A 16888-nucleotide genomic window follows, 5' to 3' on the forward strand; every position below is an offset into this window, starting at 1 on the left:
CCATAGGGGATTTTAGTAACACTTAAAATAAGGGCTGTATTTCCTATAGGCTTACCCTGGTGTGACATTTTGATAACCATGTAAGTCTCTCTCGGACAAGGTGACTTTAAGTAATATATTCGCCTGGATTAACCCCCCCCCCAAAAACAAAATGTAATGCTAATTGGCTGCTAATGCGGCTATCATAAAGACCTACAAATACCGTAATGATCTGGATTGAAACTATTTCCCTGTTTGACTGCTAAGTTTTATGGGTATTATTAAATACTGTGGAACTCTATTGTGGGTCGAGCTATTGTACCACTATGCTCAAGAAGGTTCTGCAATGCTGTAAATTAGTCTCTCTCTTGCTCTCTCTTTCTCTCTCTCTCTGTATCGGTCTCTCGCTCTCCCTCTCTCAGTTAAGATGGTCTTGTAGAATGGGCTAGTTTAATGAGGTGAATACTGTACCTTTTCCTTCTGTTGCTTTTTAACTTTGTTTGTTTATTAACACCAAAGAGCCAAATGCAGGTTAACGGTCTTCACCTATATTTACTAACGGAGGATGATAATTTGAATGAATTTGTAACCCTCCTCCTCTAATTATGCATCTTCAGAAATATGTTTGTGTGTATGTATATATATACACTGAACAAAAATGGAAACGCAATAATTTAAACTATTTTACTGAGTTACAGTTCTTAGAAGGAAATAAGTCAATTGAAATAAATTCATTAGGCCCTAATCTATGGATTTCACATGACTGGGCAGGGGCGCAGCCATGGGTGGGTCTGGGAGGGCATAGGCCCACCCACTTGGGAGCCAGGCCCAGCTAATCAGAGTGAGTTTTTCCCTACAAAAGGGCTTTATTACAGAAATACTTCAGGTTCATCAGTTGTCTGGGTGGCTGGTCTCAGACAATCCCACAGGTGAAGAAGCTGGATATGGAGGTCCTGGGCTGGCGTGGTTACACGTGGTCTGCAGTTGTGAGGCCGGTTGGACGTACTGCCGAATACTCTAAAACAGGGGTGGGCAACTCCAGTCCTCGAGGGCCTGATTGGGGTCACAGTTTTGCCCCAGCTTACACGTTTATATTTTTGTTCAGTGTATATATACAGTGCCATGAACAAGTATTTGCCCACCTTTCTGATTTTCTGTTTTTTCATTTCTTTTATATACTGAATGTTATCAGATCTTCAACTAAAACCTAATATTAGACAAAGGGCACCGGAGTTTACAAACAACCAAAAATTGTATACTAATTTTATTTATTTAATTAACAAAGTTATGCAACACCGATTCCCCTGAGTTAAAAAGTAATTGCCCCCTTACACTCAATAACTGGTTGTGCCATCTTTAGATGCAATGACTGTGAACCAAATGCTTTTTGAAGTTTTTGATCAGTCTCTCTCATCGCTGTGGGTGAATTTTAGCCCACTCTTGCCTGCAGAACTGCTTTAACTCCGTGACATTTGAGGGTTTTCAAGTCCTGCCACAACATCGCAATTGGGATTAAGTCTAGAATTTGACTAAGCCATACAACACTTCAAATGTGTTGCTTTTTAACCATTTTCATGTAGACTTGATTGTGTGTTTTGGATCATTGTCTTGCTGCATGACCCAGCTGCGCTTCAGGTTCAGCTCACAGACATATGGCCTGACATTCTCCTGTAGAATTCTCTGATACAGAGCAGAATTCATGGTTCCTTCTATTAAGGCAAGTTGTCCAGGTCCTGAGTCAGCAAAACATCCCCAAACCATCACACTACCACCACCATGCTTGACCGTTAGTATGAGGTTCTTACTGTGGAATGCATTGTTTGGTTTTCGCCAGTCATAACAGGACCCATCTTATACAAAAAGTTGATTCAAGTTTGCCACAAAGCAACTGGAAGACTCTTGGAAGAATGTTCTATGGACAGATGTCCCATTATGCCTGGCGAAAACCAAACACTGTATTCCCACAGTAAGTGTGATGGTTTGGGGATGCTGTGAACTGAAGCTGAAGGGCAGCTGGGTCATGCAACAAGACAATGATCCAAAACACAATATCAAGCCCACATGAAAATGGCTAAAAACAAACGAATTAGAAGTTTTGGAATGGCCTATTCATGACCTAATCCCAATTGAAATGTTGTGGCTGGACTTGAAACAAGCAGTTCATGCTTGAAACCCCACAAGTGTTGCTGAGTTAAAGAAGTTCTACCAAAATTCCTCCACAGCGATGTGAGAGACTGATCAACAATTACAGGAAGCATTTGCTTGCAGTCATTGCAGCTGAGGTGGCACAACCAGTTATTGAGTATAAGGGGGCAATTACTTTTTCATACAGGGGAATTGGGTGTTGCACTTTGTTCATTAAATAAAATAAGTATACTTTTTGTTGTTGTAAACAATGCTTCCCTTTATCTAATATTAGGTTTTGGTTGAAGATCTGATAACATTCAGTATCAAAAATATTGAAAAAAATAAAATCAGAAGGGTGGAAAAGACTTTTCCACGGCTCTGTATATACATGTTTTTACATACAGTATACTGACAGTTTGTCCATTTGCATTTTCAGCCTTCGAGGTCTTACAAAAAGGTCCACAACTTTGGCAAGAGGTCAAACTCGATTAAGAGGAACCCCAATGCCCCGGCGGTCAAGAGCAACTGGCTTTACAAACAGGTATTGGAAAGTTTGTACATCGTTTGTAGTTCCCAGTATAGAAGAACTTGACTAAATTACTTAATTGCAATTTACTCTCATAATAGTCTAGAGAATTGCAGAACCTTTGCAAATCAAATGGCTGATTGCAGTATGTATAATGATGAGTGGGTGTTGGTGGAAGTGTGCAGCCGACACAGTCTTCCTCAGTGGGTTGATGAGAGAGTCTGTGGGACAGGGCTTTGTTTGGATAGCCACCTGCACACACACACACACACACACACACACACACACACACACACACACACACACACGTGTAAAATCAATTCTAAAATTGATTAAATTGTTCTTTTCCCTCATAAATCTACACACAATACCCCATAATGACAAAGACAAAAAAGCAGAAATATCACATTTACTTAGTACTTTGTTGAATCACCTATGGCGGTGATTACAGCATAGAGTCTTCTTGGGGATGACGCTACAAGCTTGGCACACTTGTATTTGGGGAGTTTCTCCCATTCTCTGCAAATCCTCTCAAGCTCTGTCAGGTTGGATGTGGAACGTTGCTGCACCGTAGGGATGGTGCCAGTTTGGTGCCAGGTTTCCTCCATATGTAACGCTTGGTATTCAGGACAAAGAGTTCAATCTTGATTTCATCAGACCAGAGAATCTTGTTTCTCGTGATCTGAGAGTCTTTAGATGCCTTTTGGCAAAATCTGTCATGTGCCTTTTACTGAGGAGTGGCTTCTGTCTAGCCACTCTACCATAAAGGCTTGATTGGTAAAGTGCTGCAGAGATGGTTGTCCTTCTGGAATGTTCTCCCATCTCCACAGAGGAACTCTAGAGCTCTGTCAGAATGACCATCAGGTTCTTGGTCACCTCCCTGACCATGGCCCTTCTCCCCCGATTGCTCAGTTTGACTGGGCAGCAAGTCCTAGGAAGAGTCTTGGTGGTTCCAAACTTCTTCCATTTAATAATTATGGAGGCCACTGTATTCTTGGGGACCTTCAATGCTGCAGATATGTTTTGATACCCTTCCCCAGATCTGTTGCTCGACACAATCCTGTCTCGGAGCTCTACGGACAATTCCTTCGACCTCATGGCTTGGTTCTTGCTCGGACATGCACTGTCAACTGTGGGACCTTATATAGGAAGGTGTGTGTGAAAATGTCTGAATACTTTCCGAAGGCACTGTAGCTACATACATACACACTGCTGTTCAAAAGTTTGGGTTCACTTAGAAATGTCCTTATTTTTTAAAGAAAAGCACATTTTTTTGTCCACTATAATAATATCAAATTGATCAGAAATACAGTGTAGACATTGTTAATGTTGTAAATGACTATTGTAGCTGGGAAAGGCAGATTTTGTTTTTAAATTGGAATGCCTACATGGGCTTACAGAGGCCCATTATCAGCATCCATCACTCCTGTGTTCCAATGGCACGTTGTGTTAGCTAATCCAAGTTTATGATTTTAAAAGTAATTGATCATTAGAAAACCCTTTTGCAATTATGTTAGCACTGCTGAAAACTGTTGCAATAAAACTGGCCTTCTTTTAGACTAGTTGAATAGAGAGGAGAATCAGCGTTTGTGGGTTCAATTACAAGCTCAATAAACAAAGCACTTACTTCTGAAACTCGTCAGGCTATGCTTGTTCTGAGAAATGAAGGCTATTCCATGCGAAAAATTGCCAAGAAACTGAAGATCTCGTTCAACGCTGTGTACTACTTCCTTCACAGTACAGCACAAACTGGCTCGAACAGAATAGAAAGAGGAGTGGGAGGCCCCGGTGCACAACTGAGCAAGAGGACAAGAACATTAGTGTCTAGTTTGAGAAACAGACACCTCACAAGTCCTCAACTGGCAGCTTCATTAAATGGTACCCGCAAAACACCAGTCTCAACAGTTTACAGTGAAGAGGCGACTCCGGGATGCTGGCATCTAGGCAGATTTGCAAAGAAAAAGCCATATCTCTGACTGGCCAATAAAAATCAAATATTAAGATGGGCAAAAGAACACAGACACTGGACAGAGGAAGATTGGGAAAAAGTGTTATGGACAGACAAATCTAAGTTTGTGTCAGAATCACAAAGAAGAACATTCGTGAGACTCAGATGCTGGAGGAGTGCTTGACGCCATCTGTCAAGCATGGTGGAGGCAATGTGATCGTCTGGGAGTGCTTTGGTGGTGGTAAAGTGGGAGATTTGTACAGGGTAAAAGGGATCTTGAAGAAGGAAGGCTATCACTCTATTTTGCAACGCCATGCCATACCCTGTGGACGGCGCTTAAGTGGAGCCAATTTCCTCCTACAACAGGACAATGACCCAAAGCACAGCTCAAAACTATGCAAGAACTAGTCAGCTGGTATTCTGTCGACAATGGAGTGGCCAGCATAGTCACCCGATCGCAACCCTATTGAGCTGTTGTGGGAGCAGCTTGACCGTATGGTACGTAAGAAGTGCCCATCTAGCCAATCCAACTTGTGGGAGGTGCTTCAGGAAGCATGGGGTGAAATCTCTTCAGATTACCTCAACAAATTGACAACTAAAATGCCAAAGGTCTGCAAGGCTGTAATTGCTGCAAATGGAGGATTCTTTGAAGGACACTATTATTTCAATTAAAAATCATTATTTATAACCTTGTCCATGTCTTGACTATATGTTCTATTCATTTTGCAACTCATTTCATGTATGTTTTCATGGAGAACAAGGACATTTCTAAGTGACCCCAAACGTTTTAATGGTAGTGTTCACAGAGACGGACGGACACTCAAAGGGAACTTGACAATCTAAAATAGGTTTAATTACAGCTGCAATAATGGACACATGCCGATCTCTTCAGCAGCAGCGGTCAGCTGTGTAACGTCACACGCACGTCTGTTGGGATTTTCAGTTATCTATCTAACAGGGACATCTTCATTCACATTCAGAAAGAGACACATTCACTTTGAATCTATATTCCCAAACAGTGAATTTAAATCAGATTGGTTTGTGGGAGAGTTTGACCTCGTCTCTTGTTATCTGGCAATTGTATTCAATCTAAATGTTGATGCATCATTTTGTCATTCTCATTTAAATAGCCTGAGTCCTTTGTTTTAGTTAGTACTGATACGTTGGCCTGGTCCCTCAAGCAAAGTGACAACCATCCTTGATTGGATGTAACTTTTTCTCTTTCTCTCTCTGCCTCAATTAATCAGGTCACTTTACAGACTGGTTCGACCAACTTTGTGGTGGCTGAGCTATTTTGCTCATTCTTTCTACCTGTACAATGCAACTTGAGCATTTCCTCACCAAGCTCTGGCTGTGGGTCACTGTGTCTCAACTCCCTGGCACACACAACACACACACTCACTCACTCATTAAGAACAATCAACATTAGCATCACTCAGTTTCCAACTAGAGTTGAGCTGTTGTCAATAAACTTTCTCTCTTGCGCTTCCCTCTCTACCATGCTGAATTACCCTTTCAAAGCTGCGTTGGTTCTCTCTCGCAAGACGTGCTTTTTCTCCTTCTCAAACCTGACAACCAAAGTCTTCTCTTAAAGGGGAAATATTTTATTGATGACGGGCTTTTCTTTTATGCCTTTGTACTCCTCCTCGTGCATCAAAAGAAAGCTGCGTATGAAGACAAGAAAAACAACAAAACCGTCTTAGATTATTTATGTTATGAATAAAAAATAAAGGCAACATTAGAAGAGAAGCCGTTATTTTTACAGAGAAAACACTGATGCTTATTATCTAGAGACGAAAGCCAACTAAGGCGTGCACAGGTGCACAGACACACAGCTATAAAAACAGAAAGAGGAACCTTGTCTGGGAGTTAAGAGATAAAAAGGGCCAATTTGCTTCAGTGGGAGGAGATAGCTGTGGTTAATGAAACCGTCTGGGATCAGAGGGAGTGTGTACGTTGCTTCCTGAACTCCGTGACAGTCTTGGTGTTGGCCACTCGCATCCGGAGGGACAGCAGGGTGTGCAGGATTTGATTCTAGCCTAGCTCTACTTACGCATTCAATTGAACAAATCAAGCTAGGTCTAGATGAAAAGCAAGGGCAGCCTATAGGTATTCATGACCAGGATTGAGGAACACTGCTCTATACACTAGATCTGATAGCAAATGCTTGAATAGATGGAAGCAATATGCCAGTTATTGTCGAAAGGCTCACCTAGCTTATCCGAGGGCAAGGAACAGCCTCTACCAAATGTTTTGCTCTGTCTCAGTATCTGACTGATGTCTCCTGTCTTCGGTTCCCCTGTAGGACAGCACGGGGATGAAGCTATGGAAGAAGAGGTGGTTTGTGCTGTCTGACATGTGCCTGTTTTACTATAGAGGTGAGACACACACACACACACACACACTCAAAGCGTAACACACGGTTAAAGTTTGAGTATAAGATATCATAGCTAGCAGTAAAACGCAAACGTATTTGCTCCGGACGTAGACACCCCAGGTTTCAGAGTTTAATTTCCATAAATTGTTCAATTAAACGGTCCCGGAGTGCAATCAGCCAGCTCTTTCCTGACATGCCCAGAGGGGAATTTCCTGTATATTGGTAAACCAAGAGACGAGAGAAGAGTTCTTAAAAGAGTGTTGACGTGCTATGCTTTCTGATAACAACATCTAGCTCTCTCTCGCGCTCTTATCGTCTTCACTCACTTCATTTGAACTTAAGTGCTGTCTGTCGATGAGTTTTCAGAGGTGAGGTTTTGACTAGGAATTGTCTCTATCTGAAGGCAAGAATGAGAGGTTGTTGCGGGAATATGAATGACCATCTCTGACTGATGGTTCTGCTCTGGTCAGAATGATCAAATCTAATCATACCATCACATAGCTTAAAGGTTAAGGTCGCCATGCTTCTTTGTAGAATCTAGTGAAAACCCCATTTTTAAATCAAATGTTGTTCACATCTGCTGAACACAACAGGTATAGTAGACTTTAACAGCGCAATGCTTGCTGACGAGCCCATTCCAAACAGTGCAGTTAAAAAACATTTGCTCAATAAAAAAAGGAAATAGTAACACAATACAAATGTAACGAGGCTATAAAGGAGTACCGGTACCGAGTCCATGTGCAGGGGTACGAGGTAGGTCATTGAGCTAATACAGTATTTACATATGGGTAGAGGTGCTGCTTTCACAAGGAGGAGGTGCTGTGTTTTCATTTCATCTTCTTGATCTCTCCCCCTCTCCTCTCCCCCTCGCCTCTCAGTTAATGATGCAGCGGTAGAGAGATGGGATGGAGAGCTGCAGGGAATTCTGCTGTACTTGCCTGTTTAAAGTCAATCCTGAAGCTGAGGTTTGGGCTCTGTTGGTTTTGCTGCAGTCATGCTGCACTCTACAGATGGTGTGTTACAACACCGTGTAGGCATTATACAACCCAGCTGTACGGAACGCTCTGAGCAGCGGACGGATTAATTCCGTCATTGTTTACTTGTCTGTCTTTGATGCGGTAGCATCACTGTTGTATGCTATCACACTCAAGTTAGTGTGTTTGTTTACCAAGTTGCGCTGTTAGGATTAAATTTGACTGCGAAATTATAGATGTTTGGCAAAGCGGCCCGAGGAGAAACGGTTTTGTTGTTCTATCTGGTTTGGGTACCCTACTGTGTAACATGCTGGAAGCCCGGGATTTGGGGGTTCTTAGTGAAGAAAGAAAGTGAATATCCTGCCATGCTCAACCCTCCCTGCCATGCTCTGATAAATTCCAGCTTAAATGGTCCTATCTGAGACGGTTAACACACCCAGACCGAAGATAAAGGTTCCTACACAAAGGTTCTGACACATTTTTTGGGTCCGATACATCCTGTGTCCTGTTAGCTGCTTACCTAGCCATCACACCCTGACCAAAGATAAAGGTGCCTACAAAGTTCTGACGCATTCTGTTTCCGGTACATCCAGTGTCCACTGTCCTATTAGAATGCTGATAGTTCCCCTCCTCTGATCTCTCCCGACTTTCCTCCACCAGATGGACCACAATGCACTATTCCAAAGCCTGTGTCGACATTCTAAACCATATATGACGATTCTTCTCGCCCTCTGTCCCGCAGATGAGAAGGAGGAGGGCATCCTGGGTAGTATCCTGCTGCCCAGCTTCCACATCTCCATGCTGTCTGTCGACGACCACATCAGCAGGAAATACGCCTTCAAGGTCAGTACTGTACGCACACACAGACAGAGCCCCATAAAGGATGCCGTGCTTCCACGCGTGGACATCTGAGGTGGTTGCAACGCGGAGCCGGAAAAATGGTTAAGGGGGTACTTGTTTCCCATAATCCTGTTACTGAAGGCAAATCTATAATCCGTAACTCCCTTGTCCGTCGGTCTGGGTTGTATAATGTGTGGCTGTCTGTATAGAAACTCACTTGATTTTGTGGTAGTAGGCTACGCGGAAGCACGTCTTCCCGCTGTATACCACAGCAGAGTTGATGCTTTTGTAGTGAGTTATTGTAGTGCTATGTATCAACAGCCATTGACAGACAATCTAGTAGGGGTAGGAAGCTATGGTGAGCTTCAATTGGTCACTCGCGTCACGCTATCATGGAGGATTTGAATAGAGTTCAGCTTTAGTCCCGCCCTGTTCAGCTCCCTCGCCCACGCTCGCATCGCTCAACGGTCCCTCGCCCGCTCCGCTTCTCTCTCTTTCCTTCCATTGAAAGTGAATGGCGTCCGATGTTTCACCGCACAAAGTGTAAACACACTGTAGCACACAGGCTTCTCTTCGCTTTTGGTCTTTCCTTTCAGAGAATCTCTGAAAATGCGTTTGTATACGGAGAGTTTTTTTGTGCGTAGATCCATGATAAACTCAATAGATTTTCTAGTCTCAATATGCAAGAGGGTGATAGGCGCAAGATGGGCAGAGAGAGAAGATAAAGAAAAGTATACACAGAAAGACAGACAGCTATATCCACCTTTTTGAGCATGTTAGCCTCACATACCATTTCACACATGTCACCACTGTAAACACTGATTCACTCCTACACATTGACACCGTCTATAACACAGTAACAAGCCCATCCATTCTCTACTCCCCCACATCCCCTACTATCTGTCCTCGCCTCTGCTGTGTGTTAGGGTGTGTCACAAAGGGCACCCTATTCCCTATATAGTACACTACCCCTGGTCTAAAGTAGTGCACGAAAAAGGGAATGGGGTGCCAATTGGGACACTGACTTAGTGCCAGTCTCTGCCTCTGCAGCAGGAAACAAGAGTAGCACTCAGCTTGGAGTGTCTCCCTGTCGCTCATATTTATGGTCCTAAGCCTGCTTAGCAGGTAATTAAAGTTAGCTATACAGCCTTGGAGCGGTAGGGATGCACACGCACATTCACGCTCCAACACACAGGCGTGTGTGCACAGACAGACTGACGAACACATGCACGCACACACCTCTTCCAAAGAAGGTGATGTAACACTCCCTGCAGTCTTGCCAAGGTCACCCACTTACCTACCTCACACTCCTCTGGCTTAGGAACTCTCTCTCACTCCCGCCCGCGCTCTCTCTCTCTCTCTCCCTGCTAGGCGACCCACTCCAACATGAGGACCTATTACTTCTGCACAGACACGGCCAAAGACATGGAGTCCTGGATGAAAGTGATGACGGACGCAGCCCTGGTCCACACAGAGCCAATCAGAAGGTGGGTAAACCCAGATTGAACTGCCCAGCAGCCAGCCAGCCTTGATTGACTGACCTATGGCAATGAAAGCGACCAGCTGAACCGTGCAATCTTTTGTTTTGTGAGCAAACGGACGGCCGCGAGAGCCTGCGGTATTTCTTGCAGAAGTGAGAAATCGCATCAGTATAATGTAATGTATAAAGTATAATTACCAGATGTTGTGTTGAAGATGCATAGCTTGTAATGAGAAGCTATAGCTTTAGGGCTATACAGCACAGCACTGCCTCCAGTTAAACTTTCACGTCAGAGGCAACTGCACTTCACACGCCGTTGGTAATTGCAGTGTTTTAGCCATGAGCTGTTCGTGAAGGCTTTTCGACATGGGCATACAGTGCTTCATACACTGGGGAGACTCAGATGGATAGTAACACCTACTCTCCACAGTGCTGTAAGTACAGCGCGCTGGCAGTCCTAGCTTCGTCATTGTGGCGTGATGCAGGCCGTGTGCGGAGGTTTGTTTGTATGTCTGCATACTGCACTTCAGCACTGCTCTCATCTTAAAGGGATGCCGTGGGGCACAAACCCGCACTCAGGCCACAGCATGCTTTAATTACACAGAACTACTGTGTCTGTAAACACCACTGCCAAAGTCTGGCAATAGAAATTGGACATACTGCTGTAACGATACCTTTACCTCACTGAGAAATACTAGGAAAACCCCAGGTAGAAATACATAAAGTACCATTAGATTAGCAGTCCCAAGTGGCTGTCACTGTGACTTGTCCCTGAGTGCAGTAGGCGGTAAAAGACCGTGGCTAGCCTAGAATTGAGCTATTTCCCTCTGGAGTACCAGACCTGTTAATGGCCTTTCTGTAACAGACTGAAAGGTTGCAGCAGTGGATGGCTGCTCAGTCAAAGTAGCCACGTCTCACTGTGCCCTCGGAGTGCTGTGGGCGGACAGTGATGTTTTCAACACCTCTCACTTCTTTTCCTCTGTGGTCCCCCTTGGCAGTCATATAGTCAGGCAGGTTGGAGGAGAGGTAGCAGTAGAGCCCGGCGCCTGACACCCACACAGCAAGAGTCCATTGTTGGAATGTGGAAATGTGTTTTTCTGTGAACCTGGCTAGTAATGGCTTATTGGTGTGTATTTATTGTCATCTTTTCATCAGTCATCTGTCTTTTTTCTTTCTCTTACCGTTTCCAATCCTCCTCTTGTTCTCTCCCTCCTTTTCTCTCGTCCATCACTCTCTCTCCCTCACTTCTCTCTCTCCCTCCTCTCTCTTTCTCTCTCTCTCTCTTTCTCTCTCTCTCTCCCAGACTGGATAAGTTGAAGGTGGACCGCTGCTGTCCCCAGGAGGTGAACAACATCCTGAACCACAACCGGGTCCTGACCAGGCCAGAGATCCAGAACAACGAGAGGAACCGTGAGCCGCACCAGCCCTCCCTCACCCGCAGCATGGACCGCACGGACGGGGACAGGAAGCACAACACCCTCCAGAGAGAGAGGGAACGCTACACGCTGCAGAGAGACGGCGAGAGATACTCCCTTCAGAAAGACGGGGTGAGCTACACGCTGCAGAGAGACGGAGAGAGGTACCTGTTGCAGAAAGACGGAGAGCGGTACGCCCTGCAAAAAGACGGGGAGCGGTATTCCTTGCAGAAAGACGGAGGCGAACGATGTGCTGTGCAGAAAGATGTTCAGATGGAGAAGTACGCACCTCAGAAAGACGGGGAGAAGTACTTGGTACAGAAAGATGGAGAGAGATATGCACTGCAAAAAGGAGAGCGATACACCCTCCAAAAAGATGGACAGAAATACAACCTCCAGAAAGGGGTAGAGAGACAAACGTCTATGACTGAGAAAGATCGGTCAGATCGTTATGGGACCCTTGATGAAAGGCAGAAGTATAAAACCCTACGGGAAGGAAGTAAGTGTGGTACCCTGAGGGATGGAGATAAGTATGGGACGCTCGATAAGTATGGTACGCTTAGGGAAGTGGATAAGTATGGAACCCTCCGTGAAGGGAACAAGTATGGATTCCAGAGGGATGGCAGTGCTGAGAGGCCTCTGACTAAAATCAACAGCATCAAGCTCCAACCAGCCCAGGCAGCAGCCATCGCAGCAGCAGTTACAGCCTCCCGCCAGGTACAGGTCTCCCAGCACATGGCCCCACCACAGGTCAATGGCTCTGGGGAGCGGGCTGGGGACCACAGCCCAGGGGAGGTGGTAGGCACCATGGGGAGAGGAGCAGGAAAGGCCCAGGACCCGCCTCCGAACCAGACCCAGAACCAGCAGGCCCAGGAGCCAGAGAAGAGTCTGACCAGAACCAACTCCATGAGGCAGCTGGAGAACTGGGTTAGGACCCAGAGGACACAAGAGGAGGACGATACCAGGAGGTAAGAGTGTGTGTGTGTGTTTCTGTCTGCTGGTGTGTGTGTGGGTTGGTTGGTTGCGTTTCTGTGTGTGTGTCTGTATGTCCGTATTGGTCTGCACGTACCAATGCCTCTCTGAAATCTGTTACTGTTCTCTCAGATAGTAAAAACCACCATCTGTGTGTCTGCAGTGCACTCTTGTCAGTGAGTCAACCAGCCATCTAGACGTTAACTTGTCTCTAAGAGCACCGGGCGGCCAGAGACAGAGAAATAAAAAACCAACCCACATCCTCTTAGCCTGTGGCTATATCTCCCAGACCTCTTTATCTTTACCATATCCCTCTCGCTCTCTCCTTCCTTCCTCCTCTCTCTCTCTCTCTCACTCTCTCTCTCTCTCCCTCTCTCCTGTCTCTTTCACTGTCTCTGCTCAGTGCTCTATAGCATCCCTGGCCTGTGCTTGCCGGCGAGAGCTGAAAGCTTTTCATGTCACCGCTGTATGTCGCTGTCAGGGATCATACACTCATTTTGCTGGGCTTGTTTGAGAACAGGAGCGAGGGAATGTTTTCTCCCTGTCTCTTTTACTCTCCTCCGCCCATTCCTTTAGATGAATAAGTTATGGACCTGTGCCCCTGTTACCAGTAGAGCACCGCTCAATGCCTCCTACTGCAACATCATCAGTCCTCTAGAACAGCCCAGGGAATAGGAGGGACACTTCCAGATGACATGTTTTTTTGTGTGTCTGCGTCTCAAATGGCACCCTCTGTAGAGCCCTCCTTTTGACCAGGGCCAAAAGGGCTCTGGTCAAAAGTAGTGCTCCGACATAGGGGTGCCATTTGGGACGTGTAAATACCGATTCCCTCTCTGGCCTCTCTGTGTTATCCCAACAATCAGGTGTTCTCACATTTCCAATTCCCTTTGACGGAGATAGTGTGTACATAGCCATAGCAGCGCAAGGCAAACGCTCAGGTCCCAAGCTTCTATTTGAACTGTGGGCAACAGGGTGAGATATTAGAACTGTTATACTGTGGAATATAGGTCAATGAAATCCATATGCATTGCACCTAGTACAGGACTTTATTATTATGTATTTGAAGATGGCTGTCCAGTAAAGGTATTGGCTATAGCTCACTGGGCTCTACGGAAGACCGTATGTGCCTGTGTTTGTAGATCATAAGCTATGGATGCATACTTTATTCCCCTGTGCCTGTATGACATTGGATATTGGCTTGTGTTTGAGGTTCTATCCTCTATACCACTGAGCTCACTCTGTCCCTCCTCTCTGGCTGTGAATTTACTGTACTACGCCCATATTAGGAGCCCAGACATTCAGCCTGCAGCCTCTACTATGGCCTAGTCTCAGAGCCAGCGAGAATACAGATTAGAGCCAGCGCCCTACTTTCCCTTTTCCCTCTCTACCATCCATTAAACTGCATTTGTTTATGGCAATTAAGCCTCTGAAAAGAGGAAGGACTCAGAGGAACTGATGCTAAACAGCACAAACAATGGACTGGTTCAATTGAGCCCCCTGTTCGTTTTAATGTCCCCTGTCCCTTTTAGCTTACTGTTGTAATGCCAAATGGACTCTTACCATGCAGTTGTAGTAGGCTTATATACTGTCAGACACTTCTGTCTCATCCTCAAGGGGATATGCTCTTATTTATCGTATACAGGCTAGTTTCTGGACACGATTTTGAGACTTCATAAAGGCCGTTGGTGTCTTTGTGTCTGATACTTAGCCTCGTTAATAAGCTCAGAGTCACTCCAGTGGCATGTATAGTGACTTGTTAGCTAGAAAGTACTGTACCTTCGGCGAATCAGTGACTCATATTAACACTAGTAGCCAATCACTTCTTCCTGGAATGAGGTCATGCCCTATCCATGCCCCTCCTCTCCTGATAAAGACCTGAGTGTGTCTGTGATATGGTAATGATATGGTAATGCCCCAGACATTAATTGCGTCTCCCAGGTATATAAAGGAAAGGTAAAGCAAAAGCGTGGACTTATTAGCATAATGCTTTAATTAGATAAACACACAGGTAATTAGTAGCGGCAGGTAGCCTAGCGGTTAAGAGCATAGAGCCAATAACCGAAAGGTCGCTGGTTCGTTTCCCTGTGCAGACTAGGTGAAAAATCAGTCGATGTGCCCTTGAGCAAAGCACTTAACCCTAATTGCTCCTGTAAGTCACTTTGGATAAGAGTGTCTGCTAAATTACTAAAATGTAAATGTAGATAATTTAATATTCTCAACCGGTGGGTAGAGCATGTTTTTCAAACCAACCTAAATGTAGCATGCAGGTCCAAAAATCGACTAAAATGTTGATCTTCGTTTCCCTATTTTTTTAATGCTCATATTACATTATTTCTGCCTAACGAAAATACCTAATCTTTTGTGACAACAGTGGTGAACCACATGTAACTGTGACGGTCATTGATCTACAAGTCATTTTGCACGCCAAACAACCCCCAGGGAAAATCAGTAGCCTAGTCAAACTGCACACTGTGCCCAGCTTCGCCAGGTAGGAGGCCTGTTCCTGATCTTGCACATCTGTGCGCCACCTTCAGCTTGCAAATGCTAAATTGGCTTGCGTGATCTTTATTAGGTTGTCACTCAACTATGTAATTTCCTAGTTTATTTATTCGCTGTTTAAAATGTTGTAAACCGGAAACACAACTCTCATCTTGCTGTACCTGCATAACGGGGCTTACAATATATTGTATATTCACTATCGGCAATAGTTTTAAACAATCAGTGTATATGGTCATTTTTAGATATACAGGGTAAATCACTTTTGTGAGGCACACTTCATGGCTGTACAGAGAGAAGAAGAGAAAATCACTAAGAACAGATTGTAGTGAAATCCCAAATTGTGCTATATATTCATTGGCTATGTCATAGCTAATTTGTAAGCGATAAATATTGATGCATTACTAGCTCAAACAAATCTGCTAAAATGACAAGTTAATTAGAGGGTGATGGTGATTTCAGAACCCCTAGTTGGGGGACAAAAAATATCGGCCCCTAATCCGGTAGTGGAGTGGTAGATGCGTAGTCTCCGTTATGGTTTAGCTCAGGGGCCAACATAGTACAAACGCGCACACTGTCTTGTATAATTCATCTTGTGGGGACACACAATTCAGTTCCATTCCACTAACCCTAACCTTAACCCAAAAACCCTAAACATAGCTCCTTACCTTAACCCTAAACCCCGTAGAAATAGCATTTGACCTTGTGGGGACTAACAAAATGTCCCCAGTTGGTCAAATTGTTTGTTTATTTGCTATTCTTGTGGGTACTTTAAGTTAGTGTGTGGACGTGAAACATGTCCACACACACACACACACACACACACACACACACACACACGTGTCAGCTCAGACAGATCCAGCTCAGAGAGTTCCAGCTCATGAGCTCCATCAACAGCAGATTTGAATTTAGACTGGAAATGAATGCGTCTTGGCAACAAATGTTAGTGCAGCAAACCATATCGAATCACATCGATTCATTCTCTGATCAAAACTAATAGTTTCAAACTAAACGCATCACTTCTGTATTGTATCGGAGTACATGTATCTACCAGTGCTTTCGGAAAGCATTCAGACCTCTTGACTTTTTCCACATTTTGTTACGTTAAAGCCTTATTCTAAAATTGATTAAATTGTTTTTTATTTCCCTCCTCAATCTACACACAATAACCCATAATGTCAAAGCAAAAACGTTTTTTTTTTTGCAAATGTATTAAAAAATAAAAACTGACATGTTACATTGACATAAGTATTCAGACCATTTACTCAGTACTTTTTGAAGCACCTTTGGCAGCAATTACAGCATTGAGTCTTCTTGGGTATGATGCTACAAGCTTTGCACACCTGTATTTGGGAACGTTGCTGCACAGCTATTTTCAGGTCACGCCAGAGATGTTCGATCGGGTTTATGTCCGGGCTCTGGCTGGGCCACTCAAGGACATTGAGACTTGTCCCGAAGCCACTCCTGTGTTGTCTTGGCTGCATGCTTATGGTTGTTGTCCTGTTGGAAGGTGAACCTTCGCCCCAATCTGCCGCCATTCATCTTTCCCTCTATCCTGACTAGTCTCCCAGTCCCTGCCGCTGAAATACATTGCAACATCATGATGCTGCCACCACCATGCCTCACCGTAGGGATGGTGCCAGGTTTTCTCCAGACGTGACGCTTGGCATTCAAGCCAAAGAGTTCAGTCTTGGTTTCATCACACCAGAGAATCTTGTTTCTGTTCCTAGGCCTTCATTGACTATAAGAATTTG

At 44.6% G+C, this 16888-nt stretch overlaps 1 protein-coding gene across 6 annotated transcripts in view; it reads left to right on the top strand.

The window, feature by feature from the left end:
- Window positions 1-16888, top strand: part of LOC115133141 (pleckstrin homology domain-containing family A member 5-like) — a 146029-nt gene that overhangs the window by 104897 nt on the left and 24244 nt on the right. For all 6 annotated transcript variants that reach the window (XM_029666070.2, XM_029666074.2, XM_029666078.2 and 3 more), the window contains 5 exons: window positions 2543-2647; window positions 6886-6958; window positions 8674-8774; window positions 10143-10258; window positions 11555-12634. In XM_029666070.2, the coding sequence (XP_029521930.2) occupies window positions 2543-2647; window positions 6886-6958; window positions 8674-8774; window positions 10143-10258; window positions 11555-12634 (1475 nt within the window). The remainder of the gene's footprint in view (window positions 1-2542; window positions 2648-6885; window positions 6959-8673; window positions 8775-10142; window positions 10259-11554; window positions 12635-16888) is intronic.

The sequence above is a fragment of the Oncorhynchus nerka genome, linkage group LG8, assembly GCF_034236695.1.
Source record: "Oncorhynchus nerka isolate Pitt River linkage group LG8, Oner_Uvic_2.0, whole genome shotgun sequence".
In the NCBI taxonomy this organism is placed as follows: domain Eukaryota; kingdom Metazoa; phylum Chordata; class Actinopteri; order Salmoniformes; family Salmonidae; genus Oncorhynchus; species Oncorhynchus nerka.